At 34.8% G+C, this 25,847-nt stretch overlaps 1 protein-coding gene across 13 annotated transcripts in view; it reads left to right on the plus strand.

The window, feature by feature from the left end:
- Nucleotides 1-25,847, plus strand: part of PHF14 (PHD finger protein 14) — a 168,253-nt gene that overhangs the window by 60,320 nt on the left and 82,086 nt on the right. For all 13 annotated transcript variants that reach the window (XM_037382630.1, XM_037382635.1, XM_037382631.1 and 10 more), the window contains exons 14-16: nt 1,483-1,651; nt 16,788-16,838; nt 17,030-17,151. In XM_037382630.1, the coding sequence (XP_037238527.1) occupies nt 1,483-1,651; nt 16,788-16,838; nt 17,030-17,151 (342 nt within the window). The remainder of the gene's footprint in view (nt 1-1,482; nt 1,652-16,787; nt 16,839-17,029; nt 17,152-25,847) is intronic.

Here is a 25,847-nt window from a genome sequence, read left to right on the forward strand (position 1 = left end):
AGATAAAAAGTGATTAATCTTCATAACATTATAATGTAGCCACAATTACCTTAATTTTACATGTGGAAAAATTGAAGGAGAAAGGTGTTGACTTAGCCAAGGTTACACTGATAAATTACACAGGGCAGGATTAGGTCCCCTCTATTTTGACTTGGTAGCCACTGCTCTGTCTAGTGGACTGTCATGACTGCTGTTGTCTTTGGCTATAACTGGGAGAGGTCTGACATTATACTACTAAGATTAGTTTAAAAGAATTAGAAAACATGGAAGGTTGATGGAGTTGATACTGTGTTAGCCATTACTGAAGTTCATAGGAGAAAAACTGTTCCTGTTGAACATGTACCTTTGAAGAAATAAGCTCAGACATAACATACATAACTGACTTGTGTTTTTGTTTAGATACAGGATGGGTATGCCTTCTCGTCACAAGCATGTATTAACATTTAACTTCAAATAATTAAAGATGTATTTTGGTTTTCTCCTTAAAAAGCAAATATACTTCTTTTTAATGTGTGTATTCCTGTTAATGCCAATTAATAGCAGAACATAATGTTGATTTTTTTTTTTTTTAGTTAGTATTATAAATACATACATATAAAAAGAACGTGTTTAATATGAGAACAGCATTGAATTGGATTTTGAAAGGATTTATTGTTTTTTCAATTGGAAGTGTAGTGTGAGAAGGAATTTACAAAATGGCTCTTATCAGTGGGTATAATTTTTAAATTTTCATTAACATATTTTTAGTTGACATCTGCATTTATGACTTTGCATAAGATGTATATTTTCTGCGAATAAGAATGAAACTTGATGAATTCCCATCTTGTTAATTCTGTCATGAAGCTTGTTAATAGCATTACCTTAGCATCTGTTCACTTTTGAAGTTGATTGTGATTTTGTACTTTTCCAAAAAATCAATAGGTGTTTTTTTCAACTTGGTGTTCAAAGTTTGTTAACTTTCCAGCTTTCGTATCATTAATTGTCTCTTAACTGTTTTCAGATTTAAAGCCTACTGCCTTAGAAAATACATATTAAAATTAATTTTCGTAACAGATAAGTCTTCTAAATCCCTGCCACTAAAGAGTGCTCTCACCAGAATGAATTCAGCAGCTTGTCATTGTAAAGATTAAACAGCAGCAGCAGTTACAATGATGAATAGATTACAGATCAGTGGACACCATTAAAAAAGGGGGTATGGTAGGATGCAAATGGTAAAATAGGCTGCATTTTTCTTGAAGATTAAATCCTACTTTCAAAATCTTTGTTTTTAAAGTTTGAATACTATCAGGAAAAAATCCAACAGTAAGAACGCCTTGCATGTTTTTTGCTTAGTTGCTTAAAATTAGATACATTTAATGTACTTCTTTAGGTGTCCATTTGGTTTGTTGACTTCTGAATTTATTTTAAACTCAAACACTTCAATACATTTCTTTTTCTGCTTTTGTGACTGCAGTATTAAATAGAAAATCTTCCACTTTGCAGGCAGTGCTCAGAGTGTGACCAGGCAGGTAGCAGTGACATGGAGGCTGATATTGCCATGGAAACCTTGCCAGATGGTACCAAAAGATCGAGAAGGCAGATTAAGGAACCAGTGAAATTTGTTCCTCAGGATGTGCCACCAGAACCGAAGAAAATTCCAATCAGAAACACGGTAAATGATGGTTGAGTTGTTGCTATGCAGCTTCTATTCATAATAATTTTAAAATTACTTATGTTTTGGATATTCTGAATTGTGGGATTTCAGTTTGATTGATGATCTGGGTTTTTTTTATGAATTCCCATTCCTCTGGTTAATACTTTATTACTTGTGTTAAATATGTAGTTTAGCTAAAGCAAAAAGCTGGGAAACACAGTACTGAACTGAAGAGCTGTACAAGCTTTTCCTTTTGCCTGCTTCACAAAGTCCTCTGTTAATTGCAGAAAAAGCGAAAATTAAGTTTGCACTTAAACTTAGTCTTTGCAGAATTTCTTCACCTTAATAGTAAGGACACTGTTCTTGTATGCTGATTTAAATGTATTGATATGCAAATTACAGCTATAAAGTAATTAGTCACTTCCTTATGTACAGACAACTTACTGACCGACTGCACATTTTGTGGCTATCACAAGACCCTGTTATTTCAGTCTGTTTAGCTTCCTAGTATGTATGTATGTATGTATGATTTCTTAAACTTTCCTTCTGGGTAGTTTTTAGAGAAGAGTAGCAAAAGCTCTTGCTTTCTGTACTGATGAAATATATTTAGCATCTTTCTTTCGTTTGAAAGTAGAATTTCTTTATTAATCACTGTGCTCTAATCCTTAAAATTTTGCTCTCCTACTTGCTCATAAAACAAGGTTTTTCATGTGTGATATGTCACATCACCTGTAAACTGTACATAAAAGTATCAAAGGGCTTTTAGGTCCAGTTTGGGGAATGAGTAGTGTTCCCATCACCCTTTGGACATGAGTAGTAATTATATATGAATTAGTGCTTAATCTTCCAATATACTACTTAGTATTGGGACATACTTAAACCCTTTTATGTTAGACATACTTAATCTCTCATGCAGCACAACTTCATTTTCCTCTCAGAGCTTTCCAGAATTTTTATGCTTCTACTAGCAAATACCATATTTAACTCTTCTGACTATGCTTGTATGAGTAAGCAAGTATATTCCTGACCTAACCTTAAATGTTTGCTTAAATTACATTTCAGTACATTTGGACTGTTTGGGCCACAGCTTTGATTTACCTAATGGCTTCCTTTTCCTGGTCTATGACTAAGAAGAACTTTAAGAATGACTCAAGCCAAACTGATGAATGTAGCTCAAACTGTTAAGTGTCAGTAATCCAAAATTAAATTTTGTGGATAATAGAGAAGCTTTCTGTAGAAGAGAAACTGGTTTTCCTTTCTTTTTCTCATTGAGGGAAGGTTCCCTTCTTCCCTATGTGTAAGAACACATGGGTTGTTACAGCTGTGTGGGTGGGTTGAACTGACTGTTGTCAGGCTGTTCTTCACACAGAAAGAACTTACCTGCTATTCCTGTTTACTGAACCCTTTGCATCTCCCCTTTTTCTTCTTTCTCTCTCTTCCTTCTTTTTATACCTAATGTAGTGGTGTTAGGGTGTGGGGATTAATGATTATGGGACTAAAGAGAACTAAAAGTATTGCAGGAAAGACATTCATACTAATGAAAGACAGAAGAGCGATATAAGGCATTGGTAGAGAAATCTGTAGAAAGACAAGATTCATTTGTTCGGGGTCCCATGTAATAACTGCTAAGCTTCTGTGCTGAATGGAGAGAAGTCTGATTGCTCTGAAGTGTTCCCCTCACGCTGTGACACTGTGATGTGCTACACTGGTGCTACATTGGTGATTCGGCACTTCCTTTGTTAGAAAGTATATCAACACACATTGTGGTATGTAATATGTAAAATTAAATTTACTTTGAGTGGACTTAGTATGTTGACACAGTACAGCATTGCACTAGAAAAATTACTGCTACCAGTCTCAGAAAGGCTTTGTTCTTCTGCTTGAATTTTTAGGCTGTCTTTCGGTTCTCTCCAGTTCTCTGCTTTTTGACAGCATACAGATTTGTAAGATAACATCTTTGCTGCGCTGTGGTCAGGGCTTCTCTGTCAAGTTAGCTCCACTCTTCTAGCCTTGCCATAGCTGACAGGTTGTTAGTTGGTTCTTTATTTACTTATTTCCTACTGCCTTCTACTTAACTGTGGAAGAGAAGGTTCATAACCTTGATACTTGCTGGACTTCTTTCTCTGAACTAGGTTGAATTCCTTCATTTCAACTCTTTCATGATCTTGGTGCACTTAGGCTGTATACAAAATGAAGATGATAACCTCTAGAAGACTTTATAATAGATACTTTCTGGCAGTATGGGACTCCACTCACCTTTGCTATGAACACAGGAAAGTTGTTGTTAGTTTGTGTTGCTTGTTTGTTTTGGTTTGGGTTTTTTTAGGAAGAGATTACTTTTTTATTCATTAGGTCTGGGGCTGTCTGTATATTTGAGGGGGAAAAAAATTACCTTTGAAAAACTTCTCATATGAAGCCGAGTCTGACTACACAGAGAACATCTATGTGGTGCATTTCAGTGATGACCAGATACTTGTTCTGTCCTGTGTCCTCACTTCTCAAATCCTTTAAAATAGTTTAAAATAAAGAAGCAAAAATGAGTAACTTGAAAATACACTTACTTCACAGTCATCTCTTCTCAGTGTAGTTCGTGTCTCTGGGTATGTTTTATTTAATCTCGGGTTTTTTGGGAAGGAATTGGCAAGCCTGCTTGGCTAGTAGTGTGTAATCAGCCTTGCTTACAGTTACAATCAACAAGTACAATTATAAGACTGTTGAATTGTATATCTGTTGCACTTAAGGGAATTTCCATTTTTTTTGCATAAATTTATCTTGAATTGATATAATTGAAAGAAGGTTCTTTTGCCACACACCTAAAAGAGCAGAATGCATCTTGTGTACGATGAAGACTAAAAGATTCGTTTTAAGTATTCATAATTTTACCATTCTTTCTCATCCAGTCTAATTATGGATGTGCACTTAAGTCCATTTATTTATTTATTTGTTTGTTTGTTTTTGTTTTTCTTCAAGGGGCCTGAATTCATTGATGATGCGGATTTTCTTTTCCAGGAATACATTGATTTTTAATGAGAACAGTGGTGATTTTTTTTTCTACTTTAAACGTAACCTTACAATTTCCTTTTGTATTACATTATTGCAAGAAATAATAGCTAATTTTAACTTCTGCAGCCCATACTTCTTTTTCTCCTTCATTTTCTTAGTGAACTTAACAGTTCTTTTCAGGTTTTTCTCGTCTCAAGTTTCTCAGGTACTTAGCCTTACACCTGTGTTTGGATACTGTTAGCAGAGATTTAGAGTAGGATGCTTTGTATTATTTTGAATGAGGGGCCTTTTATTCATATCTTCTGTCTGCTTGTGCAAAAAGCTTGGCTCAACTAGTTACTGGCTGGGAAGAGCTGTGAGGAATATTCATTTTCCAGCTTATTGAGAGGAGGGTGAGAGTGTTTAATGAAAACTCAGGTTTTCTTCATGGTTCTGCATTGTCAAAATCTTAATTCAATCTAATCTTATGTCAGAACAGTGATGGCCAGAGACCTGTGACAACTGGAGTACATTAGTGTTCATGCCTTCTGTGTGGTATTGGAGACTCAGTTTCCTTCTGTAATTTGGTGGTGTGAGAGTAGTAAGACTGAAGCAGGTTATTCAGAGTCAGGACAGTGCTTCTCCCTTGCACAGTTTTCTACGTTAATTGTGTGTCAGGGCAGTATTTTGCATCCTAATGCTGTATAAGCTTTTTTTAAATAACCCTGTGAGTGCTTTGTAGTGTTTGCCTCTCTTAGCTTTCACATACTTCAGAGGATATTTATATCAAGAAGAGCAGCTGTTGAAAAGAAAATTGAAGGACAAAGACAAAGTCCAGCCATTTGGACTGAATTGTTTTGGAGAGAGCACCTATCATATTGTACATGAAAATGTAACTAGAGTTTACAAGAAGACCTTTCCTGATTTTAAACTTCCTGAGAAAGATGATATAAGAATATACCTAAATAAACATACCAGAATTCTACTTTGAGTCAGGGTCTATACAAATTATAAATGAGTGTAAGTAGATAAGACATTAGGCCTTTATACTTCAATCTGTTGTATAAGGACTGTTATTTGTGGGCAGAATTTAATTCATTGTTTATGCTTATACATTTCAAGCCATATATAGGAAATTTTAAACAGTTTTTGAATGAATTTCAGTGCATAACTCTTTAAACTAGCTTTACTTAAAATCTAATCTTTATAATTACAATTTCATACTTGTATGAGCTTCAAAAATCATTTTTTCTGCTGCTAGTTAATTTCAGAGAAATTAATTGCTAATGATTAGCTAACAGAAATCAGTAGCTAATCTGTGTAAACCAGATGCCTATAAACATTTATTTTTATATTTGATGGTGCTGTTAACATTTGCTTTTCAGAACTGTACATTTTTTTCACATTGGATATTTTTATTTTAAAGATTAAAAGTGTACAATAGTTTATTTGAAAATAATCTTTGAAGAGATACGAATAGTACTTTATAGCAGCAAGTTGAGGAATAAATGTTTTCATCTACTCAGCTGTGTGTGTTCAGTTTTTTAGAGCCTTAATGAGATGATCCATATTTACAAAAAACAGCTTTTAATAACAACTTCATTTGCTATCCTTGAGTAAATGAACACACAGGTTATTGTTTATTTAAGATGTTATTGCTAAAATAATTTTGTTAGTCTGGTGCCGTATTTTTGCAAAGGAAGTGTTCTTTTATCCCTTGAAAAAAAATAATTCTCTTAGGTACTTTTCAGTGAATTTCTTTACTTTAAAATTTCATGGAGTATACTTTACCTACTGTATGTACTGTCATTTGAAAGTGTAATGGAGTTTCTGTAAGAAATGTCGCATACATGCACATCATCTAAGCAGTATTGCACAGTTGGTGGGGCTAGCTGTGTGCTGCAAGAGGTGGTAGGGGATGCTTTTTCATGTAGTTCTGGCATATCCTTTGAGGTTAAATAGTGTGTGTTATTAAATACCGTCCTCCAACAAAAATGCTGTCAGATTTTGGTACTCTTAATGAGTATATTAGAGGGTGCTATCCATTTTTACGGAGAAGGAAGTATCTTCCCAGTGTTGTAAAAGTGAAAAAGGCTTTTTGTAAGGGCATTTTGGGAAGCGAATAGTTTGTTGAGGCATTTAAATAAGGCATTCAGATCATCTGTTACCAAACTTACTTTTGTTACCTAAAACCTGAAAATCTGATAGCTTTTTTCCTATAATTAGATTGTATAAAATTCACATAAAGAGATAGCGGTTTTTCTGTTGAGCAGTAAAAAGTCTGTGTTTTGGGGAAAGCATTATTAGCCAACACTATGCTGTTATTTCTTTGGAACATGGAAGAAAACAAGCTGTGCTTGAGGGGTTATAGGCTAAGTAGATTAGTTTTAAATAATAATAATAATTAAAAAATACTGGCAGGGCATCTACAAACTGTTCTTAGCACACAGAGTTGTTGTGTATACTGCTTTTGTTTTACAAATAAATATTGTTATTTAGAATAGATTATTATTTCATGCTTTTGTTTCAAATAGGAAAAGATAGCAAAGGAGTGATTATTTGTTTTTATTACCAGTATATTAAAAGATAAACAGGGTTGTTACCTTGTAATACTAAGCGTTTCCAGCAAAGTGGTTTCCAGGCATCTATTGTGTAACTTAATCATGTGATGTCATAGATAGAATTTTTGAGTAAAAGATGCCTACAGGATGAAAACAGAACAACAGTTCCAATTTGAGTGTAAGTATCAGTGCTTCATTAAAAAAGCAAATAATTTTCAAGCATTTATCTATACTTATCAGTCATAATTTTAATGAACATTGCCAATGATTGGTCATTTAAATATGACTTCTAAATAAATACCTGGATAAATTCTTCTAAATGACTTCTAAATAAGTACCTTCTACATAAGTACCTTTAAAATGATTCTAAAGCAACTAATAGCAGTGCTTTAGACATATTCAACTTAAAAGAAATTGCTGTCATCTGAACATTAATGCTCTAGAAAAAAATAATTTGGAGTTGCTCAGCTTTCTGAAACTTAAGGTTTTCATTATAAAGAACATTGTAAAATGTTCCCCCCCATCACTGAATGTAAAAGCTCAACTGAGTTTATGACATGTCAATACAAACATAAAAGCTAGATCTGTCAGCTTGCCTGATTGCCCAAATACATGGATACATGATAATATATGACTCTTTTCTTTTGACCTGAGGTCAAATTTAGAAAGTAAGATAAATTGATAAGCATCACTTCCACAATGCTTGAAGTGAATGGAGTATAGCAGAGTTTTGCGTTTTGGGTTTTGGCAATTGTTTTGATTGGTTGGTGTTCTGTTTTTTTAAGAAAGCTGGGGAAAAAAACCTGATAGATGAAAGATCATTTCATTTTGATGTAGCAAAGGCATGAAGAGATGGACATATTCCAGATGGTATTCCAATGGTGTAAATATTGGTATCTATATAAGTAAAGGTAACTAGGTTATCTGTCACTTCTGCAAATAAGTGCATTTAAGTTCAATTTTCCAGAAAGTATCACTTGTTTTAGCATTATCTGCAAACTGACTTTTTATGGCCTTTTTGCCTTCTCACTTCCGTTTCAGTTCTCCAAACGTGTGCTTTGGAGGAGGTTAGTGTTGGAAAGGATAGAAAGCAATCCTGCTAGTTCTCAAAGTCTGTTGTATGTTTCAGTCTTAGAAACAGTAGTTTCAAATTAATTGCCAGATTCAGTGATAGTGTAGCTTGACAGCAGGAATGTTGCAAAATTTTTGCTTTTCTAGAAAATAAAAGTTCTCAAGAGAATGGAAACTAAAATAAAAAAAAAAGGGGGAAATTGTAATTCTGTGTAATTAAGCTTCATGGTCGGCTTGTTTCTCTTTATAATCATATTTTGATTTACTGCTGTTTCTTTTTGTCTGGCAGTTCCCTTTTTAGTACTGCCAGCTTTCCGGAAAATTAAATAATTATTTTAGAGATATATTTTGAATAGCAGTGATAAGTACCATTTAAGATACTCACTTTGATCGGTATTGAGCAAGTGTGCCATCTGGTGTCTATGGAGCTGTCCTTTATTTAAAATAATTTTGTGCCTATGTGGTGCCATTAGTAGAATATTTTTTCTGCCTTTTAAGAAAGCAAAGCAAGTCAAAGGGAATTTTTTTCTACAACTGGGTTGATTGTAACTTCTTCATTGGCAAGGGTTGCTTATAGCATTGAACCCTTAGCAAAGATTGGGTGATGTCATGGAATAAAAATTGCTATCTTGCAAAATGGTCATGGTTTATATTTAACAGGAGAGAGATCACATTTTCTGTGCAGCTTCAACCTGTGTGTTTTTTTAGTTTGCTTCATGCATGCTCTTGATAGCAGAGTGATTTCATTAGGTCATTTTTTTGGTATTACTGGAAGTTTTCCCAATTCTGTTTTCTGAGAGTGTTCTGCTCTGCTTATGCTTCATATCAGAGTCGTCTTCTGCTCTGTAGGAATGAAATGAGTCCTTGTCATGACCTCTTTGTTTGGAATGATTCCATAGCATTCTAATTCTGATTTCTTTTATTTTTTTGTCTTCAGATTCTCATTAATGAGCATGTGTTAAAGGCTGCATGAGTGAGAGGGTTAGGGTTAGAAGGGGTTTGATATGTGTGATAGGTATCAATGAACCATAGTTTGTTAAAAGGTAAATCTGTGGAAGTATATAATTAATATTAGTGTGTCAACTATAAGGTGACAGTAAGGTAAAAATTAAAATGCCCGAAGAATTTAGGTAGAAACAGAACTAAAACATGGTTGTAATCATATACTGGCCACCTTCATTATTTTGTGTAGCTGTGTAGTTCATATAGCTACATGTCTTTCTAGAGCAGTCACCATAGCTGCGGGTCAGTCAGGGAAACAAAAATCAAGTATGTGCTATTTCAGAGAAGGAATATGAGATTTACAGATCTACAAAAGTCAGTGTCCTAAGATTTTCACATTTGGCCCTCTAATAATTACAACACAAAACAACTTCTACAGACTTTTTAAATAGAGAAATTGTCATGGTACCAATAGCTTTTTACAAGTCAATTCAAGTGTGTCTTTAATAAATCACTCTTTTTAATGTGAAATCTCTGACTAGTGTGGAATTCTTTATATGAAATTCTCAAATGAAAATTCTCACTTTCCTAATGATACCAGGTGTGTGTCGAAACTCCAGGAGCGCTTGGAGTACCGACCAAATTTCCTGTGCTCACCTTTACAAAGAAGAGTACTATTTACTTCATGGTGCCAGTACTATTAGCTGTATTGGAAACTCAGTGCTGCAAATAAGAGCCCTATGTATATTACAGTATTGTTTCTGTGACATCCAAGAGATGTAGAAGCACCAGCATAATAAGGATCATTTTTCCTGTCTATTAGCAGCAGCAGTACACACTATAACGTAGTGAAACCCCTGAATTTACACAGATACAAGGGCACAAGCAGGTGTGCTGGGCCTCTTTGCTGCCTCTGTGTGTCTGTGCAAACAATTAAAAGAAATTCTGACCAGTCAACATGTTAAGCAAAGGGGAAACTGGGAGTAGCAGTGCTTTCTACTGTGAAAGTTTGAAATAGTTGGCAGAATTAATATGGCTTTTTCAAATTACTGGGAATCTCTTAAGTTTGGTTAAACATCATTGTGCTATAACCCCTCAGGTTTAAATTCACTTTCTCAAGTAACTTTTTGAAGTTGCCATGCAGAAATCACCATTGGTTTTCTGAAAAAATGAAATCCAGAGCCATGCTAGTTCACTTTCTGTGGAGTGGACTTGAACTATTGTCGCTGACCAGGGATGCTTTCTGTATTTCATATTCCCTTCCATTTCTTTGTAATACTGAAAACTCCTGGATATTGTCTTGTATAGAAGAAAAAGTTAAATAGGTGACAGCATAAATTTTTATTCTTCAGGAACACTTCAGTAAATGCTCGATATTTAACAGGAGCATATACTTGTGATGTTTGGGAATTGCTTCCCCCCTTTTTGGTCCGCTGATGAGTTCTGAATTTTGTTAGTTTTCCTTTTGTTCGATCTGACAAAGCAGAACTTCTCCAAGAGAACATTCTGCTTTCTGTTGCTGTCTTTGGGTGAACTGGTTTAAGGGATGTGCCTGTGCCTTCCCAGAGGCACAGCAGTGGGGTTTGGTGACAGCCCTGGTGGGTTTGGGTCATGGAGACACCCATTCTGTTGTGTTCACCATTCTGCTTCAGGCCTGGGAACCTAAGGTATCGACTTGTTGGGAGTGACGGCAAACAGGCTGTTCCCTTTGCAGCTTGCTTTGCTACTTTGTTTCCTTTGCTGTTTTGCAGTGTTTCCTTTCAGAGAGTGTAGGGTTCGTCCTGGGCTTTACCTGTCCTTCACAGGGGTCTTTTATTTGTCTCACGTACAGACTTTCTTTTCTGAGAAAATTCAGAATCTTACAGTTAATGCATTATCTAATCTTTTTCATTTTACAGGGGTTTCATAGTGTTGTCCAGTCGTTTTTGAGTTGCTTATAAACAACCTGAATGTGAAATTTAAGCGTTTACTCCTAGCTTTTCCAAGTCCAAAATTGAGACTCCCACTTCAGTCTTTCTTCTCCCACAGCTGGGTTGACAGTTTGATCCCATTGCTGATCACATTGTCCCTCAATTGTTTTCATTCCATTTTGGACAGGTTTTTTAACTGTTTTGATTTTTTTTTTTTGTTAAGTTTCTTGAGTGCACTGCTTCCATGGGTTGGAATCACATCCCCACATCTCTACTGATTTCTTGTCCGTGTATCTTCTAAAAATGTCACCCCAAATCATTCATGAATTTGATCCACATCACATATCATTTAGTGCTTCATCATTCATTTTCCATTTCTTATGTCAATATTCTGTTTTTCAGCCATTCGTGTCCTGATTCTTTCAATACCCTAAGCTGATGGGGAAGTTCCACAACATAACAGTAGAATGCTGCACAGCACAGACACAAAACACGATGGCTGAAAGAAACCCATTTTTATCTTTCCCTTGGCTATGGAGGTGTATGCCCTAGTTCTCCTAATTTTTATTTTTTTTTAATAAAATAAAGCCATTTTCTAGCTTGCTTTCTTAACTGTGTTTTATTACTTATATATATGTATATGGAAATTAGAAAATAATATATATATTGTGGAATATTTCAGTAACTTTCAGCTTAGATTGTTACAAATTAAATTAGGGGCAAGCAAATGTTGGGGTTTTTCAAACTTATCTTTCTTTTCAGGTTTGATAGCTGTTTGCCTGTCATGTCCATCACTGTTTCTCTGCAGGTAGTTATGTACTATTTTGTGTGGATTTTTAAAACATTGGAGAGACAAGAGGCAGGGTTTTTTTTTCCCGCAGATCTTGAATGCGAAGTCAGAAAGTAATGAAATAACTCAGGAGAATGGTATATGCTGTGAGAGGGTTTTCCAATTTCCACAGATTATAAGCTTTGAAGTAAAAGACCAAAAGGGACGTTGTTAATCTTCAGGCTTCATTTACCAGAGCATTACTCTTTTTCTGAGCGAGGGCATTAAAACTGCTGTGAAGGCTAAGCCTTAGTAAGATATTCTTGGAAAAGATGGCTTGCTTTCCCCACCGTGATTTCGTTGAATCAAATGGCTCAGTCCCTTTACCTGAGGAACTTCATCTTACCAAATTTTAAGTGTAATTAGAAGCCAGTTTACTGAAATGTAGAGGTGTTTTTTTCCTTCTCAAAATGTTATGCTAAAAATGACTCAGGAAGAATTTAACCTATTTTTATATTTTATTATTTTTAACTTTTCCATCGATTTTTGTTGTTAAAAAATAATTCCGTTTTAGGCTTGTGTCTTAATTTTAATTCATTGATCTTTCTTGGTCCGTTCAGATTATTTTGGGATGTATTGCTAATGAAATAAGGCACTTTATTGCTCCCTTTCATTTCCGTTCAGTGTAAGGTACGTTCTTGGTGACACTGCACCTAGATCTTTTGACTGTTTCTTTATTTCAAAAAAGAATAGCTGTTAACTTGATTTTCTGACAGAAATAAATCACACAGTTGTCTACCATTCTAGTAGCATTGCCTTTAGTAACCTGTTGCCTCGCTATTGCGGGATTTGGTAGAGATGTATGTATGCCTAAGGTAATTAAGTCCTTTATTTTTTAGAGCAACTGGATGGGAAGGATGAGTGCTGAGTGAGGAAGAGGTTTTAGTTGTGACTTAGGTTATCCACTGCGTTTGGTCTCCTGCTGTGCAGTATAGAACATACATAGTTTGGAACCTGTCCTAGAGTGTTTTCACTTTAGTTGGGGAACTTAGGGAGAGTGTGGGGGTATGGTGGGAGACATATTCTGGATGTAGTAGAGAAGGAAAGGTTAGGAAGTCATTAGAGAAGGGGAGGAATAAGAATATAATGGTATAGTCTTAGGAAATAAAATTTTACTAGTTTGGTGGGTTTCAGCATCTATTCATTTATTATTTCAGGCCGTTAATTGTAAAAGGTTATGAAATGAAAAACAGTGTCTGCTTGTGTGTCATGATTACGACCTTGGCGTAAGTTTGTCTGATTTTCTGAGGTAGTTAAGGTTATATAGGGTCAGCCCTTAGCTATAGGCGTATGATTTATTTGCCAGTAGAAATCTCAAGTTGCCTGTGTAGTAACCAGAAGGTAGGTGCCTACATGGTGATTCCACTGATACTGTGGGATCCAGAGGTCAGTGGCTGGAATCTTCCTGTTAACAGCAGGGAAGTAGCCGAGCGTCTAGCACACTTACCTCTTATTTGAGTGCACACTGAATGATTCCAAAGTTGTGCAAGTGTAGAACTTAGGATGAGAGACACAACCAAAGACTTGCCAGTCATCTGTCAACGTTTAAATGTCAACATTTGAAATTTTCTTTTTTTCACAGAAAACTTTTACTTCTACATACAGAAAAAATTACAGTTATGTATTTTGAACCATATTCTGTTGTTGAGTACTGTTGGGTTTTTTTTTTTTGATCCTGTCCTGAAATTTCATCTTGTGGCAGTTGCCGTGTATGGGTTGCATCTGTCTTATCCAGATCTAGCTGTGTTTTCTTCTGGACTGAGTTCTCCATTCCAAATGGTAGATATTTTAGAGCGTATCTACCTTTTGCACTGAAACAAAAAACCTGCTGGGACAGCACTGGCATTAATGGAGATTTTGCTTGGGTGCTGTTAACATTGAGTTTTTGCTTTCCTGACTTACTGTTTGAGCACTTTGGAAATGCAGGGACAAATTTCAAAAAAGCGGTTTGCCCTGTTTTATGATACAAAGAAGTCCTAAATTGAAGGTATCTCTATAGTATTGAATTGCCAAGTGTTTTGACTAAAAAATAACTGCCTTTATATGCATCTTATACTGGACTGACATCTGTGTTTCCAAGTGCATTCTGAGTATGACCAGGTTTATCTCAGTTGTAGTATTTACCATTGGACATACATAACGACACTGTTCCTTTAACCTTTTCTTTATAAGAAATCTTAATTTTTAAATTGTTTATGACAAGTACATGCAGCTCAAATATTTGATGTTTACAGTCTCTGATGTTCTGATTCTGAGCCCACTAATGACAGAAATTATTCAGAGCATTTTAAAATGCAAATACAGTACTTTGAGGCAAACAGCAATAAAAAATACTGGACAAAGTAATCCAGGTTTATCTGATTCTTTTCTATGGACCTGTAAGGTAATTTTAGTGAAAACATGCATAAAATTACAAGTGGCTAATTACTGGAAGGCTATTATTGAAAATCACAGAATATTCAGTTTTCAGTTGCAGATTTTATGTTATTTTCCATTGTGGATGCTGGCAATAGTGTAATGATTCTGAGCAGAAGTTACCATTGCAAATATGTTTGAGTGTGGAAATCAGCTTGGAAAAACATTAATGTGAAAGTCTGTTACTTTAAAAGCATATAAAATACCTTACAAATGTTATGTCAAAGGTGTTGATTTTAATGTTTGTTTTCTTCTGATGGTCAAACACATTCATGTATGTTTGAAGGTTTAGAAATGTAATGGAAGCAAAATGCAAGTATCATTTAATGTGACATTCCTTGTCATATGCATCACACATTATATAGTGACAGCTGAAAACCAACATTTTCTTGACAAAGGTGATGCAATTATTTATAAATCTTGTATCTCAATTTTGGTGAACTTTAAATATGATTCATCACTACTTAAAATATAGTTATTAACTTGTAATCTTTTCCACTTAGGATAAAAAATAATTTTGTTGTTATCTATATTTCCAAGTTATACATCTGTTCTCCAGATGACATTACTCTTGACTGTACAAAGCATCCATTGTTGTGTCTTGCTGCTAAAACATGGAGAATGAGGACCATAACACTACGTATATTGGCATGCAACTTTACACCTACTTCTTTTTAATCTTTACATACCTGCATTCAGCAGGGCCTATGTGCTAATGTCTGATCAAATACTTTTTTTGTCTGGTTTTAATTTACAGTTAACTTGTGTTGCATAACATGTAGTTGATATGTTACATTCATACCTGTAATACTACATTGATAAATTCAGTTACCTATAATAAATAGGTTCTTCCATGTTTGGACACTTAGGTATCTGCTGTGTGGCTTGTGAAAGGTAGAACACCTCAATTATGACTGTATTATGAAATGTGTAGTAAATGTTGTTATGTATTAAATAAATAAGGTTTTACAATTTTTTGAAAATCATCTTTGGGGAAATGTGGAAGAGAACCTCAATGGTAACTGGAGTACTCTAAAGAGACACAGAATAGGTTATTGTTTTCCATTCTGCTACATTCCTTTCTACTACAGAGTTGACTCTTGCCTAAAACCAAAAATCCTTCCCAAACAGTATGTTACTAACATGCCCATATCAAAGTCTGCACAGGGAGAAAGGTATAGATGTGTTGAATGGCAGTTTTATTGACAGTATAACCATATTTAAATGTTTAAAACAGTTTGAAATAGCACACAATCTTAATTTGAAACTAGTATAAAACCTCCCCAAAGAGGATCCCAAACAGGAGAAACAATGATATTACTGTCGTCTTTGGAACTAGATTTATGAATGCTTTTGATTCTAGACTGGCTTAAGATTTTTTGATCAGCTGGTTTTTACTTTTTCTGAGATGAACGCTAGTTGCTTCAAAAAAAGTTTTAAAAAATCACATAGTAGGCAGTGGTTTTTTTATCATATGACAAATGATTATTTTCTTCCAGAGAAACAAGCATTTTTAATTTTATTTATTAATTTATGTATTTATGTTATTAGTGTTGATGTATCGGACATTACGTTAATGGAATAGTCTGATGTTTTGCATTTCCTTCTGCATCCCTTCTAATTTTCTTTCCCCATTAAACAAGGAGGAAAGAGGGTGATTTTGGCAGTTATTTAATGCATGCAGATTATAATGCTGCTATTTCTGAGAAACATAATAACTGAAACTGGACTTGTGTGAGCTTGTGTAGTTAGAGCTGCTTGTAAACCTTTGGTGTTTGCTGTTACAGTCCATGGAAACCTCTTCTCCTCCACACTGTTGGTATTTAGATTTTTTGGCCCACTGCAATACTGAAATAATTTCTATTTCTTATATTACCCATTCCATCTGTTGTGTACCAGTCATATGTTGGTATATGCTACAGCTTTATGAGCATCTGCCATATACCCATTTTGAAAGCTTTAATTCCTGCTTACTCCTCAAAAGGTGTATAAATTTTCTTTTTCTGTTTTGATGAAGTTTTTTTAGTTTTGATCATTTTTTTTAATCTGATCGCTTGGCTTACAAATAGAGCACTTCTAAGTGCTCAAGAAATTTACTGTAATATACTGTTCATATCAATTTTCAAATTATGTGTTTTAGTACTGGGAGGTTTGTGCAAAGTCTGTAAGATTTGTAATTCTGGCAGCAGTGTTTTTTAAAATAAAACTGCACATGCTCAGGTCAACAAATTATTTATATTTACTTGTCGGCTATTTCTGTGGAATTATATTCAGAATCTGAAGCTGTTGTTCTAACATCAGTTATTGTAGTTGTCTTGCAGTGATTCTGTAGTTAATGCTTTGAATTATTTCCTGCGGTATATCTTGTTGTTATTATGAATAATAAATAAATAGCAAAACCATTCTGTTAACTAATACTGAATTTTAAATATATTTTCTTATAGAGAACTAGAGGACGAAAAAGAAGCTTTGTGCCTGAAGAAGAAAAACCTGAGGTTGGAATATAGTGTTTTGTTTGGTTGTTGTTTTTGGTTTTTTTGGTTTTTGTTTGGTTTTTTTTTTTAACAGTTTCACAAAAATATTGAACTTTGGCCTGAAGTTTTACTTTCAGTGCTATAATTGAAAATATTTGCTTTCCTTTCCTCCTTTCCCCTCCATTCCTTTCTTTTGCCTTCTGCTATGACAGGAACGGATTCCCAGAGAAAGAAGACAACGACAGTCAGTTCTACAAAAGAAGCCCAAGTCAGAGGATCTAAGGACAGAATGTGCTACCTGCAAAGGGACTGGAGACAATGAAAATCTAGTCAGGTAGGTTTGATGCTCTGACCTTATGAGGAATATAAAGTTCCATGTTCATTGCTTCGTCATCATGATTATAGTGAAGAAAATGTGCTTTAAAAAAACCACAAAACAAACAAAAACTTATTTAGGGGAAACATTACATCAGAAATATTGACTTGATTCACTTATTTACCTGCCAAACACATTTACACTGTGGATTAAGATGTAAATAACCAAGATAATCTGGTTTTCTAACACAAGAGAATTAATTTTCTCTTGTCAGGGTGAATTGTCAATGTTTTAGAGCAGGTCAGAAAGACAAAACACAGCAATTTAATTATATTAAAGCTACAGGAGCATCCTAAAAGGAATTAAATTAGCATCATTAACAATTTTATAAGTTGAAATGTAGATTATGAGGAATTTATCCTTTTTAAAATGTATTCATGCAGGTCATGAAAGGGTTTGATAATCATGTTTCTTACCTGAAACAGAAGTGGAAAAACTATGTGTTGAATGGTGTTTTAGTAGGTGCAGAAATCTAATTAAGTGTAGAATAACTGCCATTGAATAGCTACTGTTGACCACAACTTCTGCTGATTTTGACTTCATAGCTGGCATTGTGGCCTCTTTGCGAAACTGTAGAAGCTGCTCACAGTTCTTGAAAGGAGAATAAATGGAGCTTAGCAACCAGAAAGTGGATTTTAATTTAATCTACTAAGCTTTCATTAAAATGATCTCATAATAAGTTCAGATAAAAAATACTGTTGTATTTAGGTCTTATATGCTTTAACTAGTTTTTTCTGGACAAGCTCTCCTCTTTAGGTCAGATATAATTGTTGTTTTTAACTGGAAGGATTATTCCAAAATATGTATTCTAATTTATTTCAAGGAATCAGAGTTATGAGAAAATTCAGAATGGATGTTCTATACAAGCAACACATAGCTTTAGAATCAGTAGTGTCCCAGGTACAGATGTCTTGTTCTCAGAATAGCTGATTTTAGTATCAATTGCAACATATGATTTACTGTAGAATTTGATATAATTTCAAGGGCTGTGTGCATTACTGTGTTTTTATTTCCAAATTGGAGGCAGAGTGTATATACGTGCTCATCAGTAACTGTATGCCTCTCTCATACATAGACAAGCTAGTACTGCTAGATACTCCTAGATCCTGCTTGGTCCCAGACTGTGAAATAGAGGTGGGATGTAACAGTCATTGCCAATACAGTTATACTGATGAGAATAATGGCAACAGTTTATAACTGCCCAAGAGAAGACAAAGGGCTTTCCTCAGCCCTATTGTTTGCAAGAAATAAAAGATGCTGGATGACCATTTTGTTGTGGGAAGTAATCCTGTGAACAACATGTGCTATGTATTACTGCAAAAAAGAAGGTGAATTAGTTTTCTTCTTCAGGCTTTTTCTAGAAGTGTTAGGTACCACATCTGAGGACATAAAGGGTAAGATGAGACAGTGCTGTGAAGAACTGTATTTTTAAGTTGCAATTAAAAAATATGTAGAAACTTAGTGGTATGTCTTGTTTAATACATGAAAAAATTGTAGTAGTAGTTTAGATGGGCCAGAAAAAAGCATACTACATGCCAAAATCCAGGAAATTCTGTCATAAACCATCCTCATAATTGGACTTGGAAACTGAATAGTAATCCTGCATGGGAAGAGAGGAGATTCTTATGCTTTAATCCTTTGTTCATAATTCTGTGGAAAATGTTTTCTTAAATCTTCTGTATTAGTTTCCATATTAGTTTTTAAAAACAATAATGAATTTAAAACTTGCTTTTCCTCAGATAATTCCTATAAATAACTGCACTTCTATCCAAGTTAGGTGACCACTGCTTCTAAAGTGCTTTGGAGGTTTATTTTTGATAATTACTAAATGATGGTAAAGTATTTAGTAAATTCGAATTATTTCGGTATCATTTTGGCTCTTAAATCTGTATTTCTTTTGATGAGACTAAATTGAGGGACTGTAATAAGATGTTAGCTGCCAGATAGGCTTTCTGCTACACAGCCAAAGCTGTGTAGGGGTTTGATCCACAGGGTGTTGCTATGTCAGAAAAGGTTTTCAGAGTCCTTTTTTCTTTTATGTTGTCAGAAAGTAAGAGAAGTGAACTTCTGCCTGCACCGCTTCTTTCTCCTGCCTGTACTGTCATGTAAGGACTCCTTTGTGGTAGTACAAATAGAGTGTTACTTTAAATGCAAGTTGGTGGGACTTCTTGTAAGCAAGAGATGTTTAGAGGGGAAAACAAATTATTTTTTCAATATTCATTTTGTTTGGCACTGTGTGTTATTGAAGCAAAAACTTTTTCAGAAAACCAGTGATCTTTGTCATCATCTTTGCTCAACAAATGTTTTATAATTACTGGATTTTATTTTCACCCTTCCCTGCCCATCTGCAACTAAGAAAAGGGTTTGTGGGGATGAAGAGATTTTTCTGAATGTGAAAGTTGATCACTAAGTTAAATGGAAATGTGCAACTGCTGAAACTGCAGATTTAAGGAGTAATCATGATAGGCCTTCTAGCTTTTCCTGCTGTGTGTTACCTCAAACACGGCTGGGTACATGACTCTTGAACAATCTACTTTTTAAAAAATGCAGGTTTTTCTAAAATTTATGTGGTGCTTTTACTTTGGGGTTGCTAATGGGGTAAGGGTTAGAGGACGATGTGCAATTATTATCTCAAAGAATGCAGCAGATTATTTAGTAATCTATCTGGAATAAAGCATTAAATTGTTTAACTAGTTATTACTGTTTGACTGATGGACATTTATTTTTTTTTTCAATCTCCGTTTTAGGTGCTTGTGTGTAGCACTGGATGACTGAGGGATTATTTGTTATATGTGCAAGTGTTGATACTTAACCTGTTGACCATACGGTTTAAAATCTTTAAATAACTGCCTGTGAAAGGATTTAAAATTCTTCCTAAAAAAGTATGTTTTATTCTGATGAATTATAAAGGTTCGTTAATTGGCTGAAGCTTGCCTTAGTGACAGTAGTTTTGTACCAAAAAAAAAGTGATTAAAGTTAGAATATCTTTAATTATTAACTTTTGTCTAAAACATATTGGAATGTTTTCTACTTTTATATATGCTAGTAGTTGCCATATGTATCTGTGTTATAGACATGCCAAGACAATACTTTTTTAATCACTGATGTCAGATTATACAGATAGACTATTCCACTACGGTAGCATGCACTAGAGCTGAAAGTTTGGGGTTTGTGGTTTTGTCCACAAAAAAGGATCAGTCTCATGATTCTTTTGTGCTATGCTTTTAATATCTTTTTTTTTTTTTTAGAATTTACAAAGAATTTACTTTATAAATTCTTCTATATGCATTTATGTAAGTTTTCTTGAACTAAATATTTCTGCACTTTTACAAGATTGCAAGTAAAAACTTACTAGTGAATGGCACAGTCAAGATTTACAAAATAGTCAAACTTTGAAAAGTTAATTGAAATTATTTACCCAATGAGGCAATGTTTCATCTGTGACATTATAAATGACAGTAAGGAAGCTATATCTGTAATTAGAGAAAAGTGTGGGGTTTTAATACCTTTTTACTCAAATGAATTGTAATTGAGTTTTGAGATGAGTAATAGTAATATACAGAGGGTTTTTTAGTATTTTATATTTTAGGCATTTAGGTTTGGTGTAAGGCACGGAGACACAGCACTTTTTAAAAAAAGAGGTAAGAGTTCAGTGACAGGAGTTATAATGTGCTCTTGAAACTAAATATTGTGAAATCAAAGCATGAGCAGACTTAGTACACCAAAAGGTCGGCACTTGTCACTTGGAAAAGGATAAATTTTTATAGAGTGGGAAAACAGAAAGATGCTACCCATTGATGTCATACAGGAGCTTGTCTGCATCTAAAGTAATACGTGTAAGAATGCTTGGACAGAAAAATTACTGTCCAAAATGTCGTTCATGCATCCTTTGGCAGCTTTTGATTTCCTGTTTCAGAACTGATGAAGAGCCTTGCTTGTCTCTAGCACAGTATACAGTTTTATCTTTGAAAAACACAGCTTTTCCTTTTGTTTTCTTAAGGATCTATGAAGTTTTCTTGGCACCTCAATTTATTTTATCCTTCTCCCATCCAGTTTTAATGTGTAGGATGATGGTTGCTATCATTGTAAGCCATTCTGTTGCCCTCAGGCGGCATCCAAATATGAATAAAATATTTTAGTTTGGAGTCTTTGGAAATAAACATAGTTTCAGTTGTAAAGTAACTTACTTGAGAGAAAATGTTTATATATTGGAACATGTTTACCATCACATTTTTTATTGGTTGGTCAATAAGGCATGCTGGCTTTGGCAAATTCAAAATTATCTTAAGTTCTGGGTAGAGAAGCTCTGTTGTAATTAAAGTATGTGTAGTTACAAGTGAACACAGACTACTAACTCCCTACTTTTCCTGAAAGCTAATGTGTACAATTCGGTTTTAAGGGTAGGGTGTGTCTTAAGAAAACTGTGGGGCATCTGATGGCACACCTTCAGGACTTTATGAAAGCTTCAGCATCCCACATATGTTAAAACAGTTTTGATGAGTTGTCTGTGTTTTTGAGAGGAAGCTGAAATGGTAGTGATAGCCAAAGGTGAATATGGTACCAATACTTGAAGTGTCACTCAGTTTTAGCTTAAGTAGAGGGAAGTAAATACAAGTATAATTCAGTGATAGTAGTGAACTGATAGCTAACTTAGTAAATTCTAAAAAATAATGTACTAATAAAGGCTAAAATAATTGTAAAAATCCTAATGGCAGTAACCTAAACGATACAATTAGTTAACATGTATTTGACCATAATATGTAAACAATAATTTCAGAGCTGTTTCTTACAAAAGGCTATTAAAAATGAAATAGATATGACGAAGTTGTTTTGGCAGCCTTTAGCTGTTTGCTAACAATTTAATACAGCAATAAAAGCTAGCAATAGCAGCACCAAAATTGCATAGCAGAAACTTGATTATAATTTGGTAGGAAAATATTGTATGAATAAAAGCGTAAACTGCAGCCAAGGTTTATCCTTGGGTTTAAAAATCTCATAAATTTGAAGAGCTTTCTGAAGTGTTCCTGTTACTAAAAGTCAGAGACAAATTATGCCTTGTGCTGATGTTGCTACCTAGGGAAATAGAGGAGTGGAGTTAAATCTTGTCTTCTATAAGTATGCCTGTATTAAGTCTTCCCAGGCCTCAAAATGGAAGTCTCTTTGGACCTTGTGATATGGACTGCTTATTTAAGTATTCCCATCTCTGCTCAGTGATCCAGGCAAATAAAAGAGAATGGATGAGACTGCTGCCTGCATTTTTGCAACTAATGGAGAGCATGCTGATAACCACAACCAAGTGGGAGCACAGACTTGTGGTTTATGCCTGGTAAAAGGCAATTAAAATAAATAAATAAATAAAAATAATGTTTAAACTCTGTCTTTATGAAATCATGAAGTCCATTGAAATAGTGAATTTGATGTAGTTTCCTTTGTAGGGCCATTTTTGAAGTAATGAATTCTGTATACATTTCTGAATTGGCTGTTCTTTAGCTTGCGTGTACAAACTCAGACTATGTGAGACGGCGTGTGGAAGAATTTTCTGGAAGTAAAATGTGTTTTATTATAGTGCTTATTGAGCTAGACATTGTCGGTGCAACAAAATACATAGATTGTTTAATTGGCAAGTGTCCATGCAAGTCTAGAGCAATTTTTATTTGGGAACATCAGCTGGTTTTGAGAGATTTAAGATGTTTATTCATTATACTTGTTGAAGTATTTTGAGGAAAAGGTGAAAATATGGAAATGCTGCTCAAGAGGGAACTTTTGGGAAACTGAGAAAAGAAAGTGAGACAAAAGAATAGGTAGGTAGGCAGAGAGGAATGTGAATGAGTAATGAATGGAGGAGAAATCAGATTCTTTATGCCTCAAAGTAGTGAACAAAGACCTGAAATTTCACATGGAGGCTAGAAATGATCTGGCTTAGAAATTGTTGGGGACATAACTTCCTTACAGTTTATATTTTGTATTACCATTTGATGATGCAGAAATTGAGAAAGGGAGAGATGAAGTTATTTGAGGATGGTAAAAAATGTGACCAAAAAACCAGCACTGAAGAGGAGTAGTTGATTTTTGAAGATATTCAGGAAGAATAACAAAAGGGATTCAGTAACAGCATGAGAAATTGTGGCAGTGTTAACCTTTTTTATAAAGCTGTTTCCTTCATTGTTGAAGACCATTTTGTAATAAATGACAGAGAAGGAGAGCAACTTTTAGATTTTTCTGGCTTGATGAAGATTATTTGTAACTGCCAATGTATGAGTCTGTGGAGGGTTGCTAAGAAAAGCACTTGAGGAAAAAATACTTAACATGTCCTTTTTTGAAAGTAGATGTAATATCTGTTAAGATTTTAGGTTTGCATAAGTAAAATCAATACTGCTAGTTTTAGTAGTCCAATTGTGTGATGTGAATCAATCCAGTAATGTTTAATTAAGTTTTTCTACATTTTGGAGGGCTTGTACAAGTACTGGTATATAAAAAGTGGGAAAGCAGCAGTTTAGTATTTTAAAATGCAGAACAGATGAGAAGAAAAAAAAAATAGTGTTACTTTGTAACCAGTCTTAGTAAAAATTGTTTAAATTTACATAAAAACAGCCTGTCATCGGCTGGTACCTACTGATAGTTCTTTTAATAACACTTGCTGTGAAAAAGCGATAAGAAAACCAGCAGGCTTTTAAAACTCCAGTGATAATCTTAGTTTTTCACATTAAAGAACAATAAGTAAACTGCAGGACTTTAATTTTCTTTAATTTTGAAAGGCTTTCTAAACCTTATGCTTTTATTAAAGGCAGAATCACAGAATAGTTGAGATTGGAAGAGACCTTTAGCGCTGGTCTAGTCCTCAGCCCCCTTACTCAAAACAAGGTCAGATAGAGCATGGTACTCAGGGCAGTATGTAGTTGGGTTTTGAATATCTCCAGAGGTGGAGTCTCTGCAACCTCTCTGGGCAGCTTGTCCTGTTTGTCCCTCCTCACAGTAAAAAAAGATTCTTCTTATGTTTTTTTTTTTTTTAAATAATGATTTTTTTTTCAGTTTTTGCCTACTGCCTCTTGTTTTTTCACTGGACACCACTAAGAAGTCTGGCTCTGTTTTCTCCCCCCATCAGGTATTTATACACACTGAGGAGACTCCCTCTGAGCCTTCTCTTCTCCAGACTAAATAATCCCAGCCCTCAAGGCCTCTCCTTGTATGACGGATACTCCAGTCCCTTCATCATCTTCATGGTCCCTTTGCTGGACTTGCTCCAGTAACTCCATTATCTTTTTTTTTTTTATACTGGGGAGCCCAGAACTGGACACAGTGCTCCAGATGTGGTTTCACTGGTACTGAGTGGAGGGAAAAAGCATATTTATTGTCAATAAAAAACTTAAACCATAAAAAAATAATAATTCTTCTATTGTGTATAACAGGCAAAATTTAGTTTCTTATAAAGAAACATTTTCCTGGAGTAAACATAGTGAGTCATTAAGGACACTACTTAAGGATGAGAAAGTAATTCAGGTATTTTGCTTATTAAATCCATGTCTTGGGAAAACTCCGTCATAGTTGTAGTTTGTAGTTGTAGTTTAAAAGGTTACTTCATTGAACAACATAATGGAGAACTACCAGGACTAATGCTTACAGTTTTCCATTAAAAGTTATATCTCTTAGTGGAGGGCTCCACTATGTAAGTTAAGACAAGACATCCACAGATCCAGCCTCTTCCTCTGATCTCTTTGAAAAGTGCCTTTTCCAAATGCTTTTCCAAATTCAGTCCATTAGAGTATGATCCCATCTAACAATAGCTTTCAGTGAGCGCTTGTCAAATTGCATTAAAAGAGCTGTATCTTCTAACGTAGCAGAGGACCGAGACACAGAAAAATCCCAAAACTCAGCTGTGAAGGGCTGTTTACTAATTATTCTTAATCCTAGAAAATAATTAACGACATCCTAGCTAAAACTCCATGCTTTTTCTTAGTTACAAATAAGGGGTTAGAAGTGCTAGGACAGAAGGTCTAGCAGGTTATGCTAGGAGAGTAGTGTCCCATTCCTGACAGATGGATAATTTGAGGGCAGGAGGACTGTCAGCCTGTAAGTTAGCCTTTGCATCCTTTCTGACGGGTAGTGGGGTACGCCACAGAGTGGGGTAGTGGGTGCAGGTGTTACAAATGCTCAGTTAAGATTCTCCCTTTCATTCCAAACTAAAGTGGGAATTACAAGAGCCAGCTTTCTTTGGAGTGATAGGAAAGCATTAAAGGTAAGGGTTTTTTTTCTTGAGTTCATTGAAGTTCCTTGAAGACTTGATCTGAATAATTTGTGGGAGTTAGCCATTAATGTCTAAGTTCTACCAAAACCATTGTGGCCTGTTTCCCACCTTGTAGGTAGTAGCTCATATCTGTGTGTAGGCTGTTAAGTATATCTGTGTGTGCACATTTGTCTGTTTGTTATCTGTTTGGAGTGGTCAGCGTGATAGCAAACAGTGTTAGGCATGTCCTATGCTCCTGTTCACTGTCATTTCCTCCAGATTCTTCTCTGAAAAAATAATGACACCTTAAAAAAAATCATTAGCCTATGCTAGCCCATTTGATTGATGGGTATTTATAACAGCATGTGTTTTTCATCCTGTGGGAAAGGAAATGTGAATTAAGTTTACAGTATATAATACTCGATACTTAAAC

Source organism: Falco rusticolus, chromosome 4 (assembly GCF_015220075.1).
Source record: "Falco rusticolus isolate bFalRus1 chromosome 4, bFalRus1.pri, whole genome shotgun sequence".
NCBI lineage: Eukaryota > Metazoa > Chordata > Aves > Falconiformes > Falconidae > Falco > Falco rusticolus.